Source organism: Lytechinus pictus, chromosome 16 (genome assembly GCF_037042905.1).
Source record: "Lytechinus pictus isolate F3 Inbred chromosome 16, Lp3.0, whole genome shotgun sequence".
Classification (NCBI taxonomy): domain Eukaryota; kingdom Metazoa; phylum Echinodermata; class Echinoidea; order Temnopleuroida; family Toxopneustidae; genus Lytechinus; species Lytechinus pictus.
Window position 1 is genome coordinate 1,918,780 of NC_087260.1, and position 14,420 is coordinate 1,933,199.

General features: G+C 36.8%; 1 protein-coding gene across 2 annotated transcripts in view; it reads left to right on the forward strand.

The window, feature by feature from the left end:
• The first annotated feature begins 3,285 nt into the window (after nucleotides 1-3,285).
• Nucleotides 3,286-14,420, forward strand: part of LOC129279624 (uncharacterized) — a 30,568-nt gene continuing 19,433 nt past the window's right edge. The window contains exons 1-5 of one of the 2 annotated variants that reach the window (XM_054915723.2): nucleotides 3,286-3,387; nucleotides 8,885-8,998; nucleotides 10,149-10,287; nucleotides 11,176-11,290; nucleotides 12,122-12,304. In XM_054915723.2, the coding sequence (XP_054771698.2) occupies nucleotides 8,936-8,998; nucleotides 10,149-10,287; nucleotides 11,176-11,290; nucleotides 12,122-12,304 (500 nt within the window). In that variant the 5' untranslated portion in view covers nucleotides 3,286-3,387; nucleotides 8,885-8,935. The remainder of the gene's footprint in view (nucleotides 3,388-8,884; nucleotides 8,999-10,148; nucleotides 10,288-11,175; nucleotides 11,291-12,121; nucleotides 12,305-14,420) is intronic. The other variant, XR_010296097.1, reaches the window with a different exon arrangement.

Here is a 14,420-nt window from a genome sequence, read left to right on the forward strand (position 1 = left end):
ATAAAAATACATCATGGTCAAATCTATTCGTGAAATTCACTTTAACCAATTGCTTTGTAATGACGCACCTTTGAATTGAGGATTATGCCTTGCTCTGGAACATAGTTCCTGTATAATTTAGATTAAAAAGGAAGGAATGATGTAATAGCTATTCAAGGACCATACAATGACCAATTGGGCCAAATTGGGCCAAATTAGACAGTGGTGATGTATTTGGCACAATTTTTTATTCAAGGTGAGCTTGTAATATTTCCTCCAATCGAAAGGGATTGAACGCATTTCCACAATTGCTCCTGTCATGTTTATTTACAAAAGTCATACATGCGATAAATGGTCAAAATGACCAAAACGGTTACAACAATTTTGATTATGTACTATTAGTCATATTATATTGAAATCAATAATTGATGTAATAAATCTTATTAACAATACGGAGCGACAACAACATTTGAATCCTTTTTTATACATGCAAATGAGATTGGTCATTGTCGGGATCAAAAGCGACCAAAATTACCACTCGCTCAAGACTGATATATCATTAATCTACATTAATCTAGAAAAAATGTCCTAACATTACATGGAAATGATGCTAAAATATCTCATTCCTAAATTTGCTGCCCCATATATGAGAGGTTTCCATAAATATTTACTGTGTGGTCAAGGTGGCTAAAATCATGTAAATGACCACAGCGTGCATGGTCAAACAACCTTATGTATGCTCGACGTAATGAATTTTATCACAATTATCAACACTTTTCACCGATTATGGTAGCTCATGCTGATAATGATACTGACCAACATTTGAGCCCTCGGCTTTTTGAATCATCAAAGCATGCATGTGTGGTCTCTCTCTTAGCTTGACCCCTCCACTCAAGGTGGCCAAAATGACCAAGGTAATCAACTTTGGGGATGCTCAATTTTAAAGGGATGGTCCGGGCTGAAAATATTTATATCTTAATACATAGAGTAGATTTCACTGAGCAAAATGCCGAAAATTTCATCAAAATCGGATAACAAATAATAAAGTTATTGAAGTTTAAAGTTCAGCAATATTTTGCGAATATTTTGCGTCATGAATATTCATTAGGTGGGCTGATGATGTCACATCTCCACTTTCTGTTTTCTTATGTTATTACATAAAATCATTTTTTTTTTATTCCATACTTGTGTGAATAATATGTATCCCTTATAATGAAATAAGTTGCAGCAATAAATACCTAATGCACTAAATCAGTTGTCAATCCAATTTTTCTAGTTTTTGGAGGAAAATTTTTGGATAAACCTAATTTCATATAATAAAATACAAAAGAACAAGTGGAGATGTGACATCATCAGCCCACCTAATGAATATTCATGACGACTGTTTTCACAAAATATTGCTAAACTTTAAAATTCAATAACTTTGTTATTTGTTATCCGATTTCGATGAAATTTTCGGCATTTTGCTCAGTGAATTCTACTCTATTTATTAAGCTATAAATACGTTCAGCCCGGACCATCCCTTTAAGGATTCATTCACCAGTGTTGGGTGTCACAGCACACCCTTGTTACGATTCTGGTAACATTCGAAGTATTTTTGGATAAATTGAACTGATATTATTGGCCATTTTAAGGGCCATAAGTGGCCAAAAAGCCCTTAAGCTGTTAAATACGGTCATTAAGACTGATATATTTGAAATCAGCATAAAATTTTACACAAGAAGGACATTTGAATGCATTCTCATTTTATAAGGGAAGAAGATAAAACATGCTAATGACTTCAATTTCCTAACTATTTGAACAGTTAATAATGCAAAAGTGCGCGAATGGTCAGTTATGTCTAAAGTACCCAATTAAAATGACCTTCACAGGTCAAAACTGACGGAATAAATTACATGAGGTTGATTGTTGTGATCCAGCGCATATTTGGAAAATAAATGTGGATTTCTAAAGACATTCATGCAATCGTAGCTCTGATCAATATTTGTAACACATTTCGGACAAAAAAAATCATGAAAATTGTCAGTTTTGGCCAAAATATGGCCAAAATGACCACTTCAATTGTAATTGGGCAAATGAAACCACTTTATTTGGAATCTGCATGGGTGCATAATTGCATGTGGCTACAAAAGCAGTCTGTTAAGGGACCATTTTCCATAGAGTGGCCAAAATGGTGTGAGTACGTACGGTGAATAAGAGTGACATTTTTGGAATCAGCGCACAATTTTACCCCAGATAAGCTTGTCAAACCTTCCCCACCAAAAAATCTGAATAAAGCCCCCTATCTCCTAGACTATTAATAAAGAGCTGATGTTTTTCATTATAATTACTTAGAGTTTTGACGTAGGACCGGGACATCCTTATGATAGTCATCATAATTATGAAAATGATGACTGTTTTCCTATTCCTCTTGCTAAGCGTGAGATGAAACAAAAGGGACAATTTAATTATTGAATTAATATCTTATTCATTATAATGTCTAATGAGGGCGCGGAATCTGATGATATTATAATGGCCTGGAAACTGGACATTTCAAGCACTTTTGTAATTATAAATAGTGATGCATCAGTTAATATATTTTTAACCATTAATGCGAGCGCAAATTGCGAGCCTAAATTTTCTATACACTGTTATGAAAAGGGGATTTTAACTAGTTTGTTGTATAATCAGTACATACATAACTCGCCAATCAAAATGCGAGCGTGCAGCGCAAGCTGATACGTTTTGATAATCAGACCTGAAAAGGGATATTTTGAAAACTTTATGGAGTACACGAATATAATAGGTACCTGATAAATCAAAATTTGCGAGCAGAACATTTTAATATTCAGACCATAAAACTGACATTTTTACAGAGCACTTTTCAAAAATCGATTTGTAAATCACACAAAATAATGAAATTTCGATTTCCGTGATTAAATATGTTTTGTATTGTCTTCCAAACTTGATATTTAAACTCCATATTGAACAAGATATGAAAATCACATAACAGGCAATGCGATCGAGCGCGAAGTGCAAGCGAAAATTTTATATAGTGATCGACATAAGATACTTTTGATTTTCCAAGTCTTCCCCTCATCTAATTTTATTCACTCGTCTTCCTCTTCTTTGCTCCGCCAGTAGGGGGGGGGGGAGTAGGGGGCGGGCCCCTCGGGCCCCCCTGGATCCGGGGATCCGCCTATGCTATACCCACGGAATTAAAACTTTCTTCTCGTCCATGACCATGGCAGTAACATACGTGGGATTGATCGAAGGACGAAGTTGGGGATTCCCCAGCATGAACAAGGCTGTGATTGCGCATGCGCCATAGCTAAACGAATCTTTGCATTGATTTTAGAGGTAGGAAAGATGGCCTGAAAAGATGTTACTCCCTTCTACTTTTCTAGCTTCTTGAGCCTGAATAACGAGGTTCGTATTGAATCGTCCGTATGTAATTATAGGTTAGGTTATTTGATTCTGTTTCACGAGCTTATGATTATGGATCACCTTTATTAATTTGATAGAAATGACAAAAATATTCAGAAAATGACAAAGGGTGTGTCAGCTCATGCTCATCCTCATCAGACCTCGTAACCAACCCAGGCCAGGGAACTGCGGGCCGGAGCTCACTGGGTTACAGACCTCGGTGAAGAACAGGGCAAAGCCAAAGGCACCCACGGGTACATTACCGCCGCCCTGCACAGGATAACCACTGGCATGGCACTTGCAATAAGTTTATTCCTCTTTTGTAAAAATTAGAAAAATATCTACATTTTAAATCAAGTAAGCTTTGGATATGAAACTTACCAAACGATATGAAGCTAATTTCATTTCCTCTCTGTCTTTCTGGTATGATGGGGTGTCCAAACTTCGCGCACTTTTCAAAAATATTCATCAGGCTTATTTTTGTTCACAAAATATTCATAATTTATACAAAACCAATTCAAGAAATAGTTACCACATTGACGACAAGATCGTAAACTATAAAATCATGGACGAAAATGTAAAGTAGGTCAAGGGGTTTCGCCGGTATCGCGATCTCAAAATTCTATTCCGATCGGCGAATGCGCGCTGTGCTGGAAAACCGTTCAGAAAAAGTGTGACCTAACTTCGCGCACCAAAGCTTTTGTGGAGATTTAAACAAAAAATCAAGCTAAAAAAGTGAAATATTTATATCAGATTGATGGCAAAATGCTATGGAATCGGTTAGTACCACATTTAACTCACATTTTTTATGATTTCTGCTTGCAAAATGGTGATATCGTGATGCTTGTTGATTTCTTCAAAACGGGCGCTAGCGGTGGCAAATTTGCCGATCTTTTGCCAATATTTTCATGAATACTGAACTCATCCTAAAGAAATTTTCACTATAGGGTACTTTTAGGTCGCTTTTCACGTTGATGATGTCAGATTTTAAGGATATTGGCTAGTTTTTTAGATAATGACCGTCCGCGAAGTATGGACACGCGCGAAGTTTGGACACACTGCCATACTTTATATCGATGATTTTTCTTGATGTCGAAGCAGGCAGGGAGCTAATTCGCTGGTTTTCTCTATACGCACAGAGAGGGCGCGCGATATTATTTAATAAACTTGCTTGTTTACGTTAGATCAGCTGTACTGCTGGTTGCGTTCTAGGCGCTTCGCATTTTTTTTCGCTGTTCAGCATTATTTTATGATGTAGCGCCATCAGCGATTATATGTGAGATGCAACCTGTTGATTTTTTTGGTACGATTTCCTATTATGCGCCGACGACTTGAATCTAGACTGTTCGATAGGAAAAATTCGCATTTCGATTGTTGTTTGCGTAAATCCACCGGAGTATTACTATTAGGATCAAACGGAGTGTCTTGGCTGAGATTTGGAGGTAAGCGTTTAAAATCCCTTTTTATAAATACGTTCGAGCACATTTTAAAAATTAAATTAAATGATAAGATTTAAATGAATAAATTTAGTATATTGAGAAGATTTTGGCGTGTTTCATTCTTTCACATTCGTGTGATGAATGAAAACGTCAAAATTCATTATGAAATGACATGCGTTGATGCTTGTGTGAGTGGGCAAAGGCGCGCGCGTCTCCTTCTACGTTAATCAAGGACCAGCGCCAGCCTATCCAGGAGGCTCCTAACAGCCCTGGGCGCTAATGCAGTTTCGCACCGGTCAATGACTTACCAGCATACCTCACCACCAGTAACTGTTCACAAATGTCCTAGCAAGTCTCTCAGTCACATTTCGAGGTCAATTACCTCAGGCGATGTTCGTGCAGGCTCCACTTCACTACCGGCATACCGCTACACTACGCTCCACCTACCCGAACATCGGGACAGTGAATTCGATCAGATATTCCGAGTCACAAAGGTGGGATGGCAATCATGGTTATCGTAAAAATTAAAGAAAAAAAATATAACGAGGGATATGAATGACTTAATATCTTACTCTACACCCGTATTTCACTCCGTGGCCGTGTCCATCCTCCGGTTATCCTCAAAATTGGTGATTTTGGGCCAGTATCTTTTTCCTCACACGTATTATTCACGGTCAATTTCAAAACATCGCATGCGATTGCGATCGATCAGCTACCGATCGCATGCGATGTTTTGAAATCGGCCGTGAATAATACGTGTGAGGAAAAAGATACTGGCCCAAAATCACCAAAATCACAAATTTTTTTTCAAACGCAGCCTCATTTTCTTGTTTGTTTTTTCTTAAGGATTCACTTAGTGACCGGCTGGCATGTCGTCAGTGTCTTGGCTTGAAAGAAAGTACTGACGACGTGCCCGCCGATCATTGCAATCAAACTCTAATATTACTGTTGTGGCGACGCATTCCGGTACTCTGTTCTATTCGTAAATCATTTTGTATAACCACTCTTATGTTTTTATTCTTAGTTTCCCTTTTTGCAAGCCTTTGAGGCTTTTTGGGATACCTTTTTCTTTCATTATTTTTTTTTCAAATCTCATCTTAATGTTTCATGATTATATTTGTATATTTATGTTCAAAATAATGTATGATATTTGTATGTTTTTACATGTATATATTATTGAAAGAAATAAATGAAGAGTATTTCCACTCTCCCTCAATACAATACAATACCTTTGTGACTCAGAATATCCGATCGAATTCAATGTCCCGATGTTCGGGTAGGTGGAGCGTAGTGTAGCAGTAGTGAAGTGGAGTGGAGCCTGCACGAACATCGCCTGAGGTAGAGGTCAATATACCCACCGCTTTTCTAAATATCGCGATCAGGAACGGCTAGATTCTGGCTTTGCTCTTGACGTCGTCATGCGAATCCTCAGTCATGCATTGCTTAGCTTGGATTCGCCGTGCAGTCGTGCACTATAATGTTAATATGGACTGAAGTTAGCAACCAAATCATGTGAACATGCTGCGAATAAACTGCCGGCATGCCGCAGGGGAGTCTTTTTTTAACTTTTGGTCGCTAACTTCAGTCCATACATGTATCAACATTATGGTGCACGGCAAATCCAAGCGAAGCGATGCATGACTGAGGATCCGCATGACGATGTCAAGAGCGAAGCCAAAATCTAGCCGTTCCTGATCAAGATATTTAGAAAAGCGGTGGGTATATTGACCTCGAAATGTGACTGAGAGACTTGCTACATGTAGGACATTTGTGAACAGTTACTGGTGGTGAGGTATGCTGGTAATCGACCGGTGCTAAACTACATTGTCAGAAATTGTTAAATAAATCCCCAGAAACAACGGTTATTCCTGTCTAGTGTGTACCATGAAAAAAACTGAAATTTTTGCCCCCGAGATTTCTACTTTTTTACTTTCCTTCAAAAAGATCTAGCACTAATCATGTAGATCTAAATAAATGGGATACAACTTCATTGCCAACATTTATAGATTTCATTTTTAAACAAGAATTCATTAAAAAAAGAGAAAAATATGAAAAGACGGGGAAAACCTGCCGCGATGTTTACGTCGCCATCTTGTTTCTTTTTGTTCTTTGCCAAGCTACATGATGCATCTCGTGTTTTAATGAATTGTTTAAAAATTAAATCAATATCGTATTAACATCGGAAATGAAGTTGTGTCCCATTTATGTGATTTAGGGCTAGATCTTTTAGAAGGAAAGTAGAAATCTCGGGGGCGAAAATTTCATTTTTTTTTTGGTGGTACACGCACACATGAATGGGACGCAATCCCTGGCTCTGTGGAGATTAAGCTTGTGAGTGATATTATGACATTAATCTCCAGGAGCCTCCTGGCTATTCTACATCGGCAGTGAAATCAAGAGGTGTTCGGAAAACACCAGCGGGATTTTCCTATTAGTGAGTTTTGTGACATTTTCTTCTTGGTCAAGGATCTTTATAATATTTGCCACAATTAAGTGAAAGATAATTTGTTCAAATATTAAAATTGGCATCGTTTGTAAACAAAGTGAGTAGCTTTAGGTCCCCCCATTATGATATACTGGAAAAGGGACCATTTGAGGGCTGCATGTGGTGACCCATGGCCATTATGAGGATAGGCCTACGTGTCTCACCGATTAAATTGCAAGCGTGCATGGCGCATGCTAAATGTTTTTATATTCCGAACTGAAAACAATTTTTGTAATCATGAACAGGATGTGTAGGCCTATCTAATCAGTTGATGCCAGCGCGAAACGTGAGCTGAAAATTTTTGGTATTTTGACCTGGCAAATTGAACATTCTTTTCATGGCCGTATACTTAATATATTTCATGAGCTTATCATTATGGATCACCTGTTTATACGCCCGTCTCGACGGGACGTATTATGGTATGATTGGTATCACGCTCGGTGTCTGCCCGTCCATCCGTTAACTTTTCCTTGTAAACGCGATAACTTCAGTTTAACTTAACCTAGGTTCATATTATGTGGTGTGTATGATACTAGCAACAATCCCAGGAAGCCTATCGATTTTGAGGTCAAAAGGTCAAAGGTCAAGGTTACAGTGACATGTTTTCATCTTACCCTTCTGCAGTCCTTGTTAACGCGATAACTACAGTTTAACTTAACCTAGGCTCATATAATTTGGTGTGTATGATACTAGCATATGAATCCCAGGAAGCCTATTGATTTTGAGGTCAATAGGTCAAGGTCACAGTGACATGTTTTCATCTTACCACTCTGCAGTCCTTGTAAATGCAATAACTTCAGTTTTTAAACTTAACCTAGGCTCATCTAATTTGGTGTGGATGATACTAGCATAGATCCTAGCAGTTCTATTGAGTTTGAGGCCAGAAGGTCAAAGGTGAAGTCGCCACCTTCAACTTTTGTTGCTTGACCAATAACTCCATTTTCCGTGTTATAGACGGGCTTTTTATTTGCTCGCCTTAGCGACACTCTTGTTTCAATTTGATAGAAATGGCAAAAGTATTCAGAAAATGAAAAAGGGTGTGTCAGTATCTCAGCTAGAATTTAAAGAAATATCTGAAAAATATATCATATGCCCAGCTGCCCTTAAATCCCCCCCCCCCCTGATCATGTCAGGTTTCTTGTTTTATTGTCAATGTTCACTTTTGTCTGGCCTAATTTCAACGGAATATGAACTAGATCTATGATTAGAATAAAATAATAAACCATTGTCCAAACATTGCCATTCTAAGAACAACACATCCTTGTGATGCAGCCTCCTGTTGGGTCTCTTTCATTGCATGGTGCACACTCACTTTTAATGTGTTTAAAAGGGAAATTTCAAATTTCTTCACTATGGCAGCTTGCACTGATAGTCACAGAATGTTTTCATCTCGGGATAGCTTTGAAGCGCTAAAAGGGATTATTCTTCAAGCAAGCAAGTGAACGGCGTTTGACTGAGGACAAGGTTGTATCATAACCTTATACATTGGATCAGTGATAAGATGTACAAATGAACACTCACTATATTATTAAAAGATGCTTTTCTTACTTCTTTTATCACCAAATTGTCTTGCCAGAGGACAGTGAAGGGTCTGACATAGCACCTGGTTGCTTGGATGTAGATCAGGATGGACCTGGAAGAAGGTATCATCAAACCTTGGGGCCTCTTTCTCCTGGATATAGCTAAAGAGGTATGTAGGATGTAATCAATTTTCTCTCATCTGGGCCAGGAGTCATAAAGCTTAATGAAGAGTGATCATTGGGCTCATTTTTGTGATTGATCATCATCATAATGTTTGGTCGTCTTGGTCTAGTCGTTATGACTCTCATCTTTCAATCTGAAGGACGAGGGTTCGATTCCAAGCCATGGAGTTTTTTCCCTTGAACAGCAAGAAATTTACCCACAATGTGGTGCACTCATCCCAGTTGAGGTGAATGGGTACCCAGTAGGAAGAAATTCCTTGAATGCTTGAGCGCCTAGGCAGCCCAGCTAAAGCAGGGGTAATAATAACGGCAGGGCTTGCTGGGAAATTATTTTTCGGAACTGAAGTGGCTACCTGGGTAAATGTAGGCCTACCGTTATTATTATCATAGTTACGCAATAATCAATTGTATCATCCCAAACATCTGAGTCATAAGGTTATAGCTACAGCCGCTATAGCCAAAGATGTTTTATCATCTTGGCCTGTAAAAAGATAAAAATAAATAAATATATAAAATATATGAATAAAATAAATAAATAAATTTTAGTGGTTGATCTGGGGGTTGATTGATCATACACAATAATTATTCATAATAATCTGTGTGCCTGTCTAAAGGCGACTGCACACCTTACGATTGGTCTGCGACCCGATGTCAGAATAAAATGTAGTAGAATTTGAAGCTAATATTGAGACTTGGAATATCTTACTGTGTAATGTTCTAAATCATCGTACAAATACCTATGTTCAAATCTGTGACTATGCTATCATCCTTAGAATAAAAGCGAATTTAATATCTAGTTGTAATGACGTCATAGCAGTCGTACGATTGGCTACGATTTGAAACTAATTTCCCCTTTACTCCAAAGTAAAGGCTTGCAAACTTTCAAAATGGTTATATTAGTATTCTTTCAATTAATTTCAACCTGTAATAAAATGATATGTTCCATTCACATTTTCAGAAAATGAGCAAAATGCAATTTCTTCCAAAATCGGGTCGCGAACAGTCATAAGGTGTTTAGATATTAAATTTCTATCAAAAATGCATTAAACAATGAATTTTCAATACCATAAAGAAGAATTCTTCTCCTCTTTTAAATTTATCTTGTCTTGCTTTTATATTTTCCCTTTTATCCCCAAGGTCAGGGATGAAGAGTTGCGAAACATCAAGATGATCCTCGGAGATAAACTGACCGGTAGGGATCGTGAATCGGTCAGCGATCCGGTTGACCTGCTAGAACTGCTGGAAGAAAAAGGTTTAATCAGTGAGGATAATACAGGTTTGTTCAAGGGTCCTATTTTCACAGCAAGCACTTTCTCTCCCTTTTTATTATAGCCATTTGCTAGCCGTTTTGCAGCCCTTTTGAAAAACGGCTAGAAAACTGAATTTTGTCCATTTAGTTTTCTCCATGGGCCTTAAATCAAATGGCTACTAAACACCTACAAAAGTGAGATTTTTTTACCGAATTTGCTCAGCTTTGGTCAGACATTGTATTCTCAGTTTTCTTTGATACATGTATGGGCGAAAAACAGAATTCGGGAAGAACACAGAATTTCACAGAAAACACAATTTACCAGCTCCCCTCCCTGAAAAGAACAATCAAGGATTTTATTAAGATCACATAATTCACACAATTTGTCAGGTTCCAAATATTTGATTTATAAATGAAAAATTGAGTACATAACATCAAAAATTGTATGCAAGATCCAGTTAAGAACAGTTGTGCATATTAATATAAAATTCTGTCCATCAAACATATTTGCAGTGTTTGGCATGTATTTGCCATACTTTATTTGCACAGAAACTGTCACTTTCTCTAACATTTTCGCTATTTGTCACAACTGGTTTATTTGATAGGGATAATATGACCTGCAAGTCGCCCTCTTTGTTGGGCTTTGGGGAAGGTTGCTTCCCTCTTGCAAGGACCAAACATGACTAAACCAAACCTTTATCTAGGTCTATTGTCTCACTACTATTCCTTCTCTTTCAAAATTTCTTCTTAAATGTATGATTTTCACAATTTTATTTATTATGATATTTATTGTGCCTACAAACTTGTAGGCATGAAAGTGCGGCTGTTTTTTTTTATGTGCAAACAGGTATAAAACATGTTGTTCATCAATAAACACTGATTTTCATTTGAATTGAAAAATCAAATTCTTTTCAGCTTTATTACATGAGCTGTTTGTCAAGGCAGAGTATATTGAACTGATTCCGAGGCTCAAGCAGTATGAAGAAAGTAGAAAAGATTACCTGGAGAGGGTCAGCATGTTGGTCGGCAGGTAGGTTTATTCAATTTAATTTGTGTTATTCAAATATGTATAGATAAATCCCATCTGTGGTGCTGAATTCAAAATTAGTACAAAATCCAACAACAGGACCACCCAAGTGTTTGAAAATATAGATAAAAAAATATGTGCCTCAGGAATCGGGAATAAATTCTGTAATTATAAGCAAAATGAGCAGGATTCACCAAGATGTTGGGTCTTTCCATGCAATAACAATACACTGTCCCAGATGTGCTTGTCCGTGTTGGCGATCTTCAGTTTGGTTATTTTTCAGCTGAGATATCATGATTACATAAAGTTCAGTTTATAGTAACTGTACCGCAACTGGATTTTGGATGATATGGCGACAATTAATCTTAGTTTTACAGTTTCTCGTGAAATTAGTGTTTATTGCAACTTCTTCATTTACCTTTAAAATCAGTGATTGTAAATAAAGTTTAGATATGATTTGGGTGCCCCTGAAATCAGTAGCTTGATGAATGGAGCATAAAAGTGCAAATTTTTTAAAATATATATATAAATACAAAGTCAAAATAGATAGAAACCTAGGAAATCCTGTGCACGTGAATTCCACAAAATATCACATTTGTGCAATTGAATAAACACTTGTAATCAATTAGTTTTCTCCTTCATCCTTGTACTAGCAAAGCTTATTGATAGACATATTTCAGTAATCTACAAAACAGACAGTATCAATGGTGCAATAAGGGGAGCAGAATTCAAATAAAATACGAAAAAGAACAGTAGTTATTAGTATCCCTCCATAATTAATTCAGCACACAAAGAGTTTAAGACTTGTAACAATAAATCTTGTTTTTCTTGTAGGCGTGATCCCCTGTTTGTCGGCCGTGACTCTTACATTAAAGCCATCTTAGATTTCTTCAAAGAGGCACGGCATCCCGGAGTGAGATGCGTCTGTCTATGGGGAATGGCAGGCACAGGGAAGACGAAGCTTGGAGCAGAGACATGCGCCATCTATGCTGAGATCAAGGACAGCCCGAAACCACGGTAATGATAATCACAAAACATATTTTTTTGTTCGAAATAGAAATCTGATATAGAAATATATATATATACAGTTGAGGCCAGAAGTTTACATACACCCAGGAAATGCAAAGAAAAGTTGACATTTGTCAAACGTCATAAAATTTACTGTATCTTATAAAATATTTGTGCTATCATGACAAATTTGATATCAAATTAATGAGTATGTCATGCCCCTTCATCACATTGATTTGTCACCAGGAGCTGAAGAATATTTAGCTGTCATTTTTCCCCATAAATCTTCCTATTTTAGACAAATTAAAAATAAAAACTTTACAAAAATATTTCATATTTGTGCTAGTACATCTCAACACAAACATTTCAGATTACACATTTTTGTTCAGTGGATCATGATAGAATTGTTGTATCATGATAGAAAACGTAATATAGATCATAGATTTGACATTTAGATATTTTTATGAAACAATGCTTGAAAATATAACTAACAATAGAATACATTTTGCATGAATATTACTTTTTTCTTCAAAGAAAATTCCACCTGAAATATACTTGGATCCCATTCCCATTCCCATCATGTGAAGGAGCTCAATATGCTCTTTCATTTGATACCAAATTCTCCATGGTAGTATTTATATTTCTGAAGATTTAGTAAATTTTACGATCTTTGGCAAGTAAACAAATTTCACTGAATTCCATGGGTGTATGTAAACTTTTGGCCTCAACTGTATATATATATATATTAATTAAATTGTGGTCTACAGCAACGTCAAATCGTCTTGTCATTTTTTCGCCTATATATATCTTGGGCTAGGCAGCCACACTGCAGTGCTTGATCAACATTGCTAGAGCTCCCTTAACCCTATAACCCTAAAATAGCTTGGTTATTTGGACCCTTCTCACAACCAGGGGGGGGGGGGGAGATTCCGCCCCCCTCGGCCTTCGATCGCGTGAGTGACGTGAACATTTGCACAGTGGTAATGTGCAATAAACTTCACGAGGCTGTATGGGTAATTTTTTTTATTAATAAGATTTTTCATTTAATGATATTGCTAATTTATGCATGAAATGAAATATTGCTCTAATCAACTATCATACTGCCTCAAAACTAATAATTTTTTATTCACATCCTCTTAGTAGGATCTTGATCTAATGTACTTCAAAAAAATTGGTAGTGCAATTTTTTCTTATGTATTTTATTGTTTTTAAATTTCTTACGCATTTCTCTGTTTTTTTACCTTTTGGTTTTTATTGTTTGTTTGGATGGAAATTGTTCCACACTTAATCCTTATCATAAACAAGACAAAATTAATTGTTTAATTAGTAAAAATAGAAATGATACATTTATTGATTTTGGCTAAATATACCATTTGCATTGGATTTGTACATGAATTCACATTTTTTGAGCAGTTTTGGGTCTGAAATGCACGTACATAATGTTGCATAATTTTGTAACCGCGTACCCGGGCATCGCAAATTTGGTCTCAAAAGTTGTGCGAGATTTGGAAGTAAAGAGTCAGCGAGCGGCGCGGTTTAAAATTTTTGTGTGGCGGATTTATTGTGAAAAATGTAGAGCGAATCCACCCCCAGGCCTTTTTTTAGGGTTAAATCATTGAACGCCAAACAGGGTAGCAGCAACTCCTATCTTTTATAGTCTTTTGGTATGACGCAGCCGGGGCTTGAACTCCTGACCTCCTGGTTGTGAGATGGATGCTCTACCAGCTGAGCCTACACACCGGTTTTAGATTTGCAGGCATTAGCAGTTGTTTTTAGGTAAAATTACAGCAATGTTAGGTTTGCATGGTCACATGATCCTATGTTTAATCAATCCCTGTACATGATTAAAAGCATTGGTTGGCATTTTACAGAGGTCCCATTTAAAACATCCTGAACTTGATGTGTATTGTATTTTTATTTCATATTATCATGAATAGAATAAAAACCTGGAAGAAAAAGAAAATTTCATGTCGATGCTTTATAGATATTTGTGACTGAAAATCACTCAGTTTTTCAACCATGGACAATGACTAACATTTGTAGTTTTTGGATGAAATTGGAATGGTTTTGCCTGTCATTTAGCATTTTCACTTTTTTTGAAGCACTAACTAATGATTTTTTAGGT